A 13,839-nucleotide genomic window follows, 5' to 3' on the forward strand; every position below is an offset into this window, starting at 1 on the left:
AAAAAACAAACTTTAGAAATGAAAGTAAAAATCTTATCACACACTCTCACTTTTGGAAGCAGCATAGAGGGGCAGTCAATGGTAAAACACTGGTGAAATAGGTCAAAACTCTAGGCCAAAAATCCATTATTATTATCGTCAGTGACAGTACCACAACTGTGCCCTTCATAATTAATAAGCACTCCTAACAATCTTCATTTGGCACCAGATGATGTGTTGAAGAGAAACACTCTGGGAGGTTTTGAATCACACTTGGTATTTTGTTAGCCAAGTTACAGGAGAATTTTTAAAGTGGGGGGAAGGGAAGAAGGAAACGGACCAGAAAAAGAATTGAAGCCATCATCTACAGACCAACAAAGCACTGAGAGTTCCAAACGTTATGTCAGACACTAAAGTGACTGATAGAGGCTCAAGTGGTTTATAAAACCTATAAAAAGACTACACCAGCAAAGTCCCCATTTATCGGTAGAGTTCAGAAACTAAAACAAGGAATATTTTAGCCTAAAACCTTATCTCAAGAGAATCATATACACTTCACATGAATAAAAATACCTGAAACCAAACATTTTTAAAAGCTCCAATACCCAAAATAGAAAGAAAAAAATTAATTCAGAAGACTCAATCAATCCGTGATAATCACAAAACGGCCGGGCAATCTCTATCTCCCTTCCACACTAACCATCCATCCCCTGGAAGACCAAGGGAGATCAGACCTTCCAGACTTACCTTCCAGACCTTCCAGACACCTGGCTGCTGCAAAATTCGATGGAGACTCCTTGTGGAACAGCAGTTTCGCATCTCTTGGGTCTCTCCCTATCGTGATCATGCAGGAATCAAGTCTGGCTGTGCTATTCCTTATCATTGTCTGTCACCCATCTGCACCATGCTATTGAAAAAGTAGTTTCCTTTCCCCCAGAAGGTTGAGGCTCAGCTACAGGGGTAATTCTCCTGGGCACACAGTCATTATTTAGGCCGACTCAGTGACTTCAACAGGCTTAATCATGTGATCAGGTTTGTTGCCAGCTGCATAATGCTCCCACATGTGTAGATAGAGCCGCTCTAGTTCCATTGTGTATTGTTTGGTGTTGAACAGAGGGCTAGATGTTCTCTGCTTCCAGACTTTGCCACGAATTTTCTTCAGGTATTCGAGATCAGTTCCCAGTTTCACAGCTATCTCTTCATATTCTTGCCGATTTTTAGCAATCAGCTCAAGACAGCCTAAACAAGTGAGCTGGGAACCTGCAACTCGGGAAGCAAGAGTCTCTCCTGGCATAGTCACCATGGGGGTCCCTGCCCAAAGGACATCCATCCCTGTGGTGTGGCCATTACAGAGTGGAGTGTCCAAGCAGACATCAGCCAGCTGGCCTCTCCGAACATGTTCCTCTTTAGGAGCAACAGGGGAAAAAATGATACGGTTCGGGGGAAGGCCCATATTTTGTGCGTACTGTTGAATATTAGCTTCTCCTGCTGCTGGAAAACGCAACAGCCACAGTACACTATTGGGAACACGCTTCAGAATATTTGCCCACATCTGCAAAGTAGATGGGTCAATTTTGTATAACTGATTAAAGTTACAGTACACAATGGCATCTTCTGGTAACCCATACTGAGAACGTGTGGTTACAATAATGGTACGGGGAACCTCCTCTCCAGTGGCAGCCTTATTGTTGATCAGGGTAGTTGCCAGGCCATTGCTAATACTGAATCCATTTATTGTAATCTGAATTTGTCCTCTGTTAATCATTTCAATAACTGCTTCTGCAACAGTATTCATAGGAATGACAGGCATATTAAGAGCTGTATTACTGCTGTCTGTGTTGTCTTCTCCATCAGGACATTTCATCTTGACTATTTGCACATCTGATAGACTATCAAGAAATGCTTGGAGGCCGATGCCATTCAGCACAATCCGATTGTCATAAATGTGCCCATTGGACTTAAAATCGATGACGGCTTTTTTCTTCAGGTGCGGGAACATATTAGCATGATCACCAATAAAGAACGTATGGGGCATATAAGCCAGTTTCTCAGAATACTGCTCAGCAACTTCAGCAGGTGACGTTTCCTGATCAGTGATGATATAATCCATGAAAAGCACGCCACTAGTCCCAGGGTACCCCAGCCACATTGCCTGAATAGGAGCTGGCCTGAGAGCAAAGAGTTCATTTCGAGCACCCCTGGTATAACCATTCATATTTACAAGGATGTGTATACCATCTTGATGGATGCGATCAGCTGCTTTCCCATTGCATGGAATCTGAGAAAGATCAGTGAAATGATTGGCTTCTGCCATCACCTTCGCTCGGAAGTTTGTGCCATCATGTGGGCTCAGGGCATGACAGAATATCTCAAATTTATCAGAATTGTGAATGCCTGGAATAGACTGCATAAGGTGAGAAGTAGGATGGTTCCCAAAGTCAGAACTCACGTATCCTACATGCAGTCGACCGTCACTGAGCTTCAAGTCTTTTGGATGTTCATACGGTGGTTTATGAAGGGCACTTATATTAGCCAAGCAGAGGTTCCCATGCCTCTCAGCAATAGCCTTCCTGAAGCCATGAGGAAGAGGATAGAGCATACTATGATGAGGCTGCACAGAAGGCAACCTATTCTTCTCCAACTGGTCAGCCACAATGCTGACCAACTTCTTCATTCGCTCATCATAGTCTGTCCAATCACAGACAACCTGCAGGCAATGAGCCAAATTACAATAAGCGTCAGGAAAATCAGGTTGAAGCTTCAGAACAGTGCGATAAGAAGCAATTGCTTCTGGAATATTCCCTGAATCCTGGTGAATGGAAGCCAGATTGCTGTGGGCATCCGCAAATGCAGGGTTGATCTGCACGGCACGAGTATAACACTCTAAGGCTCCCTGAACATCCTGCATATCCCATAGAGTGTTTCCCATATTACAGTACGCATCAGCAAAGGTAGGACTGATTCGAATAGCCTCCTTATAATGCATCAGAGCTTCGTGCAGTTTTCCCTGCTGCTTCAATACACTTGCTAAATTTGAATGGGCATCAGCAAAGTCTGGGCAGAGCTCTAATGCTTTACGATACAAGCGAACTGCCTCTTCACTGTTTCCCTGTTCTCCTTTGATATTGGCTAGGTTATTCAGAGAGTCTGCATGGCGGGGACACAGCCGGAGAGCTGTATGATAACAATCTTCTGCTTCAGCAACACTGCCCTTCTCTTTGAGAGCGTTGGCTAGGTTGCAGTAAGCATCAGGGAAATGTGGTTGCAATTCAATAGCTCGCCTGTAGGTGTCTATTGCCAGATCCATCAGGCCTTGCTCATAGTATACACAAGCCAGGTTGCCATGTACCACTGCATGATTTGGACTCAAGCTTAGGGCACGAAGGTAAGCTGCCACAGCTCTGTCAAAAATCCGTGCCTCATTGAAGACATTTCCTAAATTGATATAAGCATCCAGAAAATTGGGGTCAAGGGTGACAGCCTTTTCAAAGTGATGAATTGCAAGCCAAATCTCCCCTTGTGCATTGAAAACACAGCCAAGATTACTCCAAGCTACTGCAAAGTTCGGTTGCATCTCAATTGCTTTCAAATAACATGCCTTGGCTTCTTCTAAGCCACCCAGGGCTTTGAGCAGGTTCCCCAGGTCACTGCGAACACAGTACAAAGAAGGATTGTACTGAAGAGCAGAGACGTAAGCTTGTACTGCTCCTTCCATGTCGCCTGCTGCTACCAAAGCGGCTGCCAGGTTAATATAACCATCGATGAAATCTGGTTTGAGACGCAATGCATGCCGGTAATGCTCAGTTGCTTCCTGCAACTGCCCTCTTTCCTTGTACACATTCCCCAAATTCGAATAGGCTTCTGCCAGAAGAGGGTTCTGTTTAATTGCCAGAGTACTAAAGTGGGCAGATCTGTCCAGCCTTCGACACTGGAAGTGTATAGATGAAAGTAATAAAAGTACACCAGTATTGCCTGGCTCTTGTCTCCAGAGCTGCATGCAGTGTCTCTCAGCTGTCTCAAAATCTCCTGCCTGATATTCTCGATGTGCCAGCTCAGCTAACCCTTGGAAGGAAAGCATACGTTTCGTTGGTTCTGTGCTGTCGGCCACGTTGCCCACGGAAGACGCCATCTGGAGCTTCTGGAGAGAGTGAAAAAAGGGAGTAATTGAGTCCCGCTGCCGCCACTACTGGCAAGAATGTTTCTAGTGGTAGCAAACACGAGCGCAGCAGCCGTACCACTGCTTTGGCACGCTTAAGCAGCGGCAACAGTTACAGGCACCGAACCTTAGGAACTATGGTTGGCCATCTACCTCTCATGCTCTTGAAATCTTAATTCTTAACCCTGCCCTCTTCCTCCATTTTTCTCCTAATCAGGGAATAAAAATTACCTATCCATTTGCCTTAGAAGAAATCAAAAGTCAGTAGGCCAAACACTTTTCAAAATATTGTTTTCTGTCCAGTTGGAAATGAAATACATGATTGACTTTTCTTCATCATTCATATAGTCAACGTGGAGAACATTAGGGCCGTGAATTTCAATACAGTAAGATGAGAAAATTTTAAATTGGCCTTCCCAAACCACTAATAAGTAACCGATGTTGTATAGAATGCTAAAATCTTAGAGACTGAGTTTGATATTTTAAAAGTTCTGCAAACATTAGCTAATTTCTCCTCATCAAATTTCTCATGCCTCAAACCTGAGTATCACTTTTTAAAAGATAAATTTATTTTTATTTATTTATTTATTTTTATCTTGGCTGCGTTGGGTCTTCAGTGCTGCGTGCAGGCTTTCTCTAGTTGCGGCGAGTGGGGGCTACTCTTTGTTGCGGTGTCCGGGCTTCTCATCACAGTAGCTTCTATTGTTGTTCCACAACTCTATGGGTTCCTTTTTAGGTCCTACGAAGAACCCTAGAAATTAGTTCATGTCATTATAGGTTTTTGCAAAATTGTCAAAAGTGAGATATTTTTATTTCCATCAGGTAAGTCCAGCGTCTATTTCTTTGTCAATTTTCCTTCTATCATATTCTGCTATGTTGGATCATATTGGATTGGTCACAGGCTTTCTTGAAATCTGGCTAAGGAGATGTTTTAAGTGAGGCTATTATGTGATTTTCAGACACCACCATATGTAACTGACTATATAATATCCCATTACAGGAATAACTTCCAGTACTCTTACTGACTACTCTACTGACTTAACTAGCACAAGACACAGAAGCGTAAGGACAAAAACCACCTTACAATATAGCCATGTCTTGCACTTCACAGCTCTCAAAGCATGTGCGTTTGAAGAAGAAAAAAAGAACTGAAAAGTATAAAACCAGAAGTTATTCTGTGGAAAATTATTTCAATCATCAGGCATGTGAAGGATAAGTCAAAGATTCAGTTTTCTTCAATGCTTAGTCAAAACGGAAATTTCCTTCTGTCAAGAATATACCCCAGGGCTTCCCTGGTGGTGCAGTGGTTGAGAGTCTGCCTGCCGATGCAGGGGACACGGGTTCGTGCCCCAGTCCGGGAAGATCCCATATGCCACGTAGCAGCTAGGCCCGTGAGCCATGGCCACTGAGCCTGCATGTCCGGAGCCTGTGCCCCACAACGGGGAGAGGCCACAACAGTGAGAGGCCAGCATACCGCAAAAAAAAAAAAAAACCCAATATACTCCAGGGGCTTCCCTGATGGCACAGTGGTTAGGAAGTCACCTGCCAATGCAGGGGACACGGGTTCGAGCCCTGGTCCGGGAAGATCCCACATGCCGCGGAACAACTAAGACCGTGTGCCACGACTATGGGGCCTTCGCTCTAGAGCCCGTGAGCCACAACTACTGAGCCTGCGAGCCACAACTACTGAAGCTTGTGTGCCTAGAGCCTGTGCTTTGCAACAAGAGAAGCCACCACAATAAGAAGCCTGCACACCGCAACAAAGAGTATCCCCCAGTCGCTGCAACTAGAGAAAGCCTGCGCACAGCAACGAAGACACAACACAGTCAAAAATAAATAAAGAAAGAAATAAAAGAATATACCCCATCAATAATGTGTGTAATGGAATGGTGTCAATGAGTATTTTATCAGAATTCCTGTAATGCACAAACCTATAGCAGTACTGAAATCAGTAATGCATTTATAATAGTAAATATTTATGAGGAAGTAATCCATAGAGGTTTTCTCAAAGTTAACAATGAACATTAATGCGACATTATCAATAATAAATTGTGATGCTGAAATAAACTTTTCTAAACTATTAATAACTAAAAGCAAACTCTAATCAACCATGTGAAAAGAAATCTATGTCTATAAACTACAAAGTTTATTTCTTACAATTTTATTTCTAAAACAGGAGGCAGTTAAAGAATATATAGCTACAAGAGTGGGGAAAAAGTTTTATAGAGACACATCTGGCAGTAGTTAATTTTCAAATGTCATTTTTCTAGATTTTGTGACACCTATAGTATTGATATTTCAAAGCATTTAACAAATTGTAATTTGAAGATTTGCTACTTCCAGGTAGAGTAAAATATTTTGAAGCAAAACAACATTTCCACTGAGAAAAATTTTAAAAGCCAAATAAAATAGTCAGCATTCAATCAAAAAGTTCTAGACATACCAAGAGATAGAATCATATGACTAAAATTCTAAGAAAAGAACAGATAATACACAAATATTTATATAAGATATTGTGTATATTTATCAGGAAAAGTCTTTATCAAGAAAAGACTTTTAAATCATCAAAATTAATATTACATTTTATTTATTTGTATATTTTATTTATATATAGATATTTAGATATTTATATAAAGAACTTAAAGTTAAAGCTCTAGTTAAGGCAGTGACAAAAGCAGTAGCAGTGGCAGTGAAAAGAAATGGTTATATTCAAGGATATTTTGTCAGTAAAAGTCCAAGATCAAATGTCTGACTGCATACATGGGATGGATAGACGGTGTGGGAAAAATCAAAGTTAACTATAGAGGTTCTAGTGAAGATGGGGTTGCCATCCCCCAACCCAAGGGGTTGCTATCATCCCCAAGGTCTAGGAGACTCAAAAGGAAGGTCATGGTCGAGGAAAAGTTAATTGCTGGGAAAATAAGACTCCCAGTCTCTCCAGCTCCTTACACTAGTTTTTTTTTAAACATCTTCATTGGAGTATAATTGCTTTACAATGGTGTGTTAGTTTCCACTTTCTAACAAAGTAAATCAGTTATACATATACATATGTCCCCATATCTCTTCCCTCTTGCAACTCCCTCCCTCCCACCCGCCCTATGTCACCCCTCTAGGTGGTCACAAAGCACAGAGCTGATCTTCCTGGGCTATGCGGCTGCTTCCCACTAGCTATCTATTCCTTATACCAGTTTTGTTTTTCTGCTCATATACGTAGCAGCATTTCATTCAAGGGGAAAGTCATTGATCTGACTGGTCAAATTAAACACCATAGTTCAAGGCACATTTACAGTGGTTAGTTCCTCCACAATTTAGAAAGTAACGTTCACAATTTCCCTCTTCCTACACTGTGGAACACATTGGCCATTCCTCCAAAGTTTCCACTCCATAGAGTGGACCAGAGATGACATTAGCCCAGAACTGAGAGCTTGGCATGAGATGGTGTCAACCCCACCTAGAGCTCTGGCATAAGTTATGACCCAACCCAGCTCTACAGAGAGTTCTGCATGGAATCTTGTCTCAGCCATAATAATGTGATTCTGTTTTTCATTTGGTTTGCTTCTTTGCTTAACTTTCCCTGGCCACTCTGACAAACAAAATTTCAGGCAATCCTGGGCCACTCACTAACTTTATTCCATCTAATGTTATCCAGATTCCCAAGAAAATTACTAACTATAAAGGGGGAAATTTGGAACATGGTGAGTTTTAGGTGCCTGAAATATACAGGTAACTGAATCCAGTTAAGTAGCAAATTATTTGGATCTCAAATATGCCAGTAGAAGAGCAGACTAAGCTCAATTTAATGTACTCTTACTGGAGACACATGTAAATTCTGGGTCAGTTTTCAAAATGTTAAAAGCACATAGCTGAGATTAAAAGAAAGAAAGGAGCACCTGCATGTTTCAGAAAGTAACAGAGAAATTAAATCCAGAGAAATAAGAGCAGACTGATGTGTATGCGTTCTGTTCCTTAGTAGAGGCCTTATGTACATAGGGGCTGGAGCTAGAAATCTAACATTACCTTGAGGCCAGGAATTTAGACTCAGGATGGAACAATATGGAGAAGTTAGTACAGATATCCTACAGAACTTTCATGAGGAACTGCTTAGTCCATTAAGAGGGCCAAGGGAGGTGGTGAGGAAGATTGATATCTCTTGAAAACCTTCAGGTACAGAAAACATCAGCACCTCTGAAAAGTAGGCCTGTCCTTCCCAGAGTTGTGATGGCCAGGTTGTCACTAACCTGTAAGGCCCTGTATGAATCAGAAACTGCAAGGAGAGGAATTCAAAGAAAACCAGATGCAGGATGGGTGTGGCAATAAATCCTAGGACCCTATCAGAAACAAAATTAAAACCACTCTAGAGGGAAATTTTAACAAACCAGGGCAGAGAGTATCCTAACCAGAATAAAATAATAATTCTGAGGAAGTTCCTTTACTTATTTAAGTAAGATTCAATGCATTTCCATGGCCAGGCCCTTTAGAAGAATTCTAAAACATATACAAACAATTCATTTACATCTTATATATCCCACCATCCAGAGCAAAATTCACTTAAGAACTGTACTGGTGGAAATTGGGCAGCACTATGGAGAAAATAAAATGTGTTTACCATCAAAAAACATGAAGGTAAGAAAGATAATGTCTAATTTTTTAATTATCCTGTGGTTTCTTGAAATCTTTTGGAAACCCAAACTAGAGAAACCTAGGAGGAAATGAAGATTTAAATGTTTAGAGATTTATCAACTCATCTATAAAAGCTTTATTAATCTCTTCTTTTAATAACATTCCTGAGAGGTATAAATGTGTCCAGTGATAGGGTTGAATAAGCCTGAGAGAATTTCAATTGTTTACTATTCTTGGTCAGCTCTTAAGACCTTTCAGGAGCATCTTGATTTTCATGGCCTCATCCAACAAAAGCAGGATATTTTACAGAAAGTCCTGGGCCACTTTTCGGCTTGCTTTTGTGTTTATGCTTTTGGTTTTTTCACATCGGGCGGTACATTAGGCTACCTATTGCATACTCCCTCATTCATGCATGCATTCACTCAAACAATATTGACTGAGTTGAGACATTTAATTAACACTCAATAAATGATGTTTAGATGAATGAATGCGCTTTCTATCAAAGTAAGTGTAAGTACTGAGAAAAATTACAGAATGTATGATCCCAGCCCCACAAAAGCTTATAACTGTGTTGAGGATATAACATATGCTGATGAAATAAGTAATATATCATATTGGACAGGGTCTAAGTTCAAAAATGAGTTTTTATAAATAATCAGAGCCTAAGGAGCACAAAGAAGGGACAGTTCATTATGGCTTGAATCTATCAATAAATGTACATTTCAGATGAGATTTGAGATTGACCTCAAAGAAGAGGACTTAGATATATGAACAGAGAACAAAAAAGGCATGGTGATAGCATGTGCATAGATAGTGTGGCCAATATTTATGTTCTTCATTAAAGATAGTCAGAGATAACCCAAATGTAACTGTTTCCATGGGTCCATTCTCAGTATCCAAAGAAAACGGCAAATCCTATCTTAGTAAAACTAATGAAAAACACAGTCTTTAACAAAGAGATTGTGAAGGAAAGGGGGAGAGAAAGGCTTGCATCCCACACCACACAACAAAACTTATTGAATTATTTGTTTAATTGTCTCCCTCTGAAAATTTCCTCTCCCTCTCTCGGTACGCGTCTCTTCTCCCACATCTGACCACACTCTACCAGCCATCTTTCCAGATCTTTCCAGAACTCTCCATCCTAGTTTCATTAGGCCACAATTTAAACATCTCACAGGTCTCCAGGATGCATCCCCATCACTTATTCCACAAAGACAAACAAAGGACACTTCTCAGGATCACGTTTCTTTGAAGGAAGAGGTCATGAGGAGTGATTATAAATAATATAAGGTGGAGAGCAGTGACTTAAAATACCATTTTTCACCTTAGAATGTGAATACAGGGAACTTTGGGAAACTAGAAAATCTAGAAAGGATTCACTGATAATTATTTATGTTCAATGAATAAAATAAAATGTAATAATACGGCTGAACTCTGACAGATTCACTTTTTCAAAAGTTGCTTTCACACACTTTCACTATTGGGATGTTTGATAAACACACCTTTCCTTCTTTACTTTCTTCTTTCTTTGCAGATACTGGCACCAAACTTTCAAACAATAACAACCTTCCCATAAGTCCCTTGCCAGGCAAGGTTAAGGTATAACAATCCAAACAAAGTTTTGAAGAAGATAACTGCTTGAAAGCACAGGAAAAGAGCTGGGTTTCTCTTATTCAACAGTCACATAATGAGTAATGTGTGAATTGGTTTAAAAAGTCTCTCTGCATGAGGGGCTAAGGTTAAGATTAGAACTTCTGAGGCCAGAAGAGCAAAATGACTACAACAATCCACATATTTTCAAGAGCTGCCCTTTGGATGTGAGGCATTGATTTTTCCCACTATTTTTTCAGCAACCCAACTGGTGTCTTTATTAAACGACATAAGAGAATACAGTGTGGCCAAGAAGGCTTAGATTTCCTTAGCCCCAAGTCAGATATTCTCCAGTGACTGTCCACTCAAATGAAAAAGAGAGATTTACAAGAGGAAACTGGATACAACTGAGTGTACTTTAATTTTACCTGAATTATTTGTTTTGTTTTCAATTCTCCGCTGAAGTGCCTACATTAATATATCTTTAAGAGCATTTCCTTAAGTTGAAGTATTCATTCAGTATATTCATTTACTATAATTTAGAAAAGCCAAATGATTTAGACAAATTCATTTCTATATTGCCACAACAGTGTATTGTGAACTAAATGACACCTGGCAGTTCTTTACTCAGATACTAACTCAATTAGAAGGCAGAACAAGGATACCTACCCATTCAGGGAAGGATAGGTCACTTAGCCTCTGTAGCTCTCTTAGGTCTCTTATCATCACAGTAACAAATTGAAGACTAAAAACCATATGATTATCTCAATAGATGAAAAAAAAGCTTTTGAAAAAAATTCAATATCCATTCATGGTAAAAACTCTCCAGAAAGTGGGCATAGAGGGAACACATACCTCAACATAATAAAGGCCATATACGACAAGCTCATAGCTAACATACTCAATGGTGAAAAGCTGAAAGCATTTCCCCTAAGATCAGGAACAAGACAAGGATGCCCACTCTCACCACTTTTATTGAAGGTACTTTTGGAAGTCCTAGCCACAGCAATCAGACAAGAAAAGTCAATAAATAAAAGGACTCCAAAATGGAGAGGAAAAAGTAAAACTGTCACTGTTTGCAGATGGCATGATCCATAGAAAATCTGAAAGACACCATCCAAAAATTATTAGAGCTCAAAAATGAACTTGGTAAATTTGTAGGATACAGAATTTATATCTAGAAATCTACTGTATTTCTATACACTAACAGTGAACTATCAGAAAGAGAAATTAAGGAAACAATCCCATTTACAATCGCGTAAAAAAGAATAAAATACAGAAGAATAAATCTGCCTAAGGAGGTAAAAGACCTGTACCCAGGGAACTATATGACACTGATACAAGAAATTAAAGATGACACAAACAGCTGGAAAGATATACCATGGTCACGGATTGGAAGAATTAATATTGTTAAAGTGACTATCATACCCAAGGAAATCAATGGATTCAATGCAGTCTGTATCAACATATCAAGGGCATTTTCCACAGACCTAGAACAAATAATTTTAAAGTTTGTATGGAAACACAAAAGGTCCTGAATAGCTAAAACAGTCTTGAGAAAGAAGAACACAACTGGAGGAATCATGCTCCCTGGCTTCAGACTATGCTACAAACCTACAGTAATCAAAACAGCATGGTACTGGCACAAAAACATCGATCACTGGAACAGAATAGAGAGCCCAGAAAGAAACCCATGCACTTATGGTCAATGAATCTATGACAAAGGAGGCAAGAATATGCACTGGAGAAATGTCTGGGCTTCATTAGGGATGGTTTCATCAATTAATTTGTTTTCTTAAATGGACCATACTTTTCCATGTCTTTGTATACCTTGTGATTTTTTTGGTTGAAAATTTGTCTTTCAAATATTATAATGTGGTATCTATGGAAATCAGATTCTCCCACTTTCCCAGGGTTTCCTGGGCTTTTGATTGTTGGAGGCTGTAGTAGTCTGTTTGTTTAGGGACCTTTCCAAACTATTTTTGCAATGACTGTTTTCCTTATCGTATGTATGCACCGAAGTCTCTGTTCCTTTAGTTCATGTTTAGCTAATGTTTTGACAGAGATTTCCTTGAATTCCTGCACCTAAAACAAACAAAAATAAATACACACAAGCACATCCACATGCACACCCAAAACCACACACCTCTGCCCATTGTGCAGATTGCTGGATCACTCCTTCAACATTTAGCTGACCTGCATTGAGTTCAGGGCTCAGCCCATGGTAAAAGCTTAGAGACTCCTCTGGTGTTTTCAGAACATGCATCTTATCTCGAGTATGCATGTGGCTTTCCTAATTTCTCTGGACACATGTGTACTTTTTGTAGGTTCTAATTTCCCAAAGAATCTCCCCCAACTTTGGCTCCTGCATCTTCTGTGGTCTACTGTATTTCAATGCACAGTCTTCTGCCCCAGCCATCTGTGCTTTGTTAGTTCAACTTGCACTTTTTTGAGCATTGACCGCTGCTTTTCCAGACTGTGTTCCAAGTTAGCTAAGACAGAGATAAGCATCTTGTGTCAGTCCTTCAGGTAGCTCCCAGACAGGTTAGAACAGATACACATAATAATCTGAGAGTACAGTCTCTTCTGCTCCCTCCTGAAGCAGGATTGAGGGTCCCATTCTAGGAATGGTCTGCTGTTACTTTAAGACTATCACTGCATTAAGACTCCACCACTTTAAGACCATCACTACACTAACAGTGGATGGGGCAAGGGCAAGTAAAAATGCCACAAAGCTTTCCTGCCATTTTCAAATTGCCTCTTCCCTGGTTCACTATGTGTTTGGTTGCTATAAATCTTTGGCTGATTTCAGGACTAAGAGAAACTCAAAGAACCCCACAGCAAAAACCAGTATAATCAAACTCTCAGAAGCCAAATGACACAGAAAGAATCTTTTCTCCCAAAGGAGAAAGAAAAAAGAAATTTGTTACAAAGCAGGGATCCTCAAAAAGATTAGAGCTAATTTCCTCTATGAAACCACGGAAGCAAGAGGCCAGCCATATTTAAAGTGCTGAAAGAAAAAAAATTGTCCACCAAGAATTCTATATTTGGCCAAACTGGTTTCAAAACGTAGGGAGAAATTAACGCATTCCCAGATGAACAAAGGCTGAGGGCATTTATTTTACAACTTCCTACCACTGCCCTATGAGAAATGCTAAATTGAACCTTCAGGTTGAAATGAAAGGACACTAGACAGCATCTCGAAGCTGTAGAAAGAAATAGAAATCTCCAGTAAAGATAAATACATGGGCAAGTACTAAAGCCAGTATTGTGTTATTGGCTTGTAGCTCTACTTTTTATTTCTTACATGATTGAAAAAACAAATGTATAAAATAATCATAAATCCATGTTATTGGGCTCACAAAGTAAAAAGGTGTAATTTGTGACAATAATAATGTAAAGAGGAGGAACAGAACTGTAGAGGAACAGAGTTTCTGTGTGCTACTGAAGTTGGTTTCAATTGAAATTATATTGTTTTAACTTTAGAATGGTAA

The 13,839-nt window shown here is 39.9% G+C and overlaps 1 protein-coding gene across 1 annotated transcript; it reads right to left on the reverse strand.

Moving 5' to 3' along the window:
* Window positions 1–919: 919 nt before the first annotated feature.
* On the reverse strand, window positions 920–4,226 carry LOC308611288 (UDP-N-acetylglucosamine--peptide N-acetylglucosaminyltransferase 110 kDa subunit-like). The gene has a single exon (XM_081260129.1). The coding sequence runs from the start codon at window positions 4,106–4,108 to the stop codon at window positions 968–970; it is 3,141 nt and encodes a 1,046-aa protein (XP_081116255.1). The 5' UTR covers window positions 4,109–4,226; the 3' UTR covers window positions 920–967.
* Window positions 4,227–13,839: the final 9,613 nt, after the last annotated feature.

Source organism: Mesoplodon bidens, assembly GCF_964165515.1.
Source record: "Mesoplodon bidens genome assembly, contig: HAP1_SCAFFOLD_736, whole genome shotgun sequence".
NCBI classification, from domain to species: domain Eukaryota; kingdom Metazoa; phylum Chordata; class Mammalia; order Artiodactyla; family Ziphiidae; genus Mesoplodon; species Mesoplodon bidens.

What these genes read in the sequence shown, in the direction of transcription:
- LOC308611288 (XM_081260129.1), bottom strand. Translation starts at nt 4,108, where the DNA reads ATGGCGTCTTCCGTGGGCAACGTGGCCGACAGCACAGAACCAACGAAA.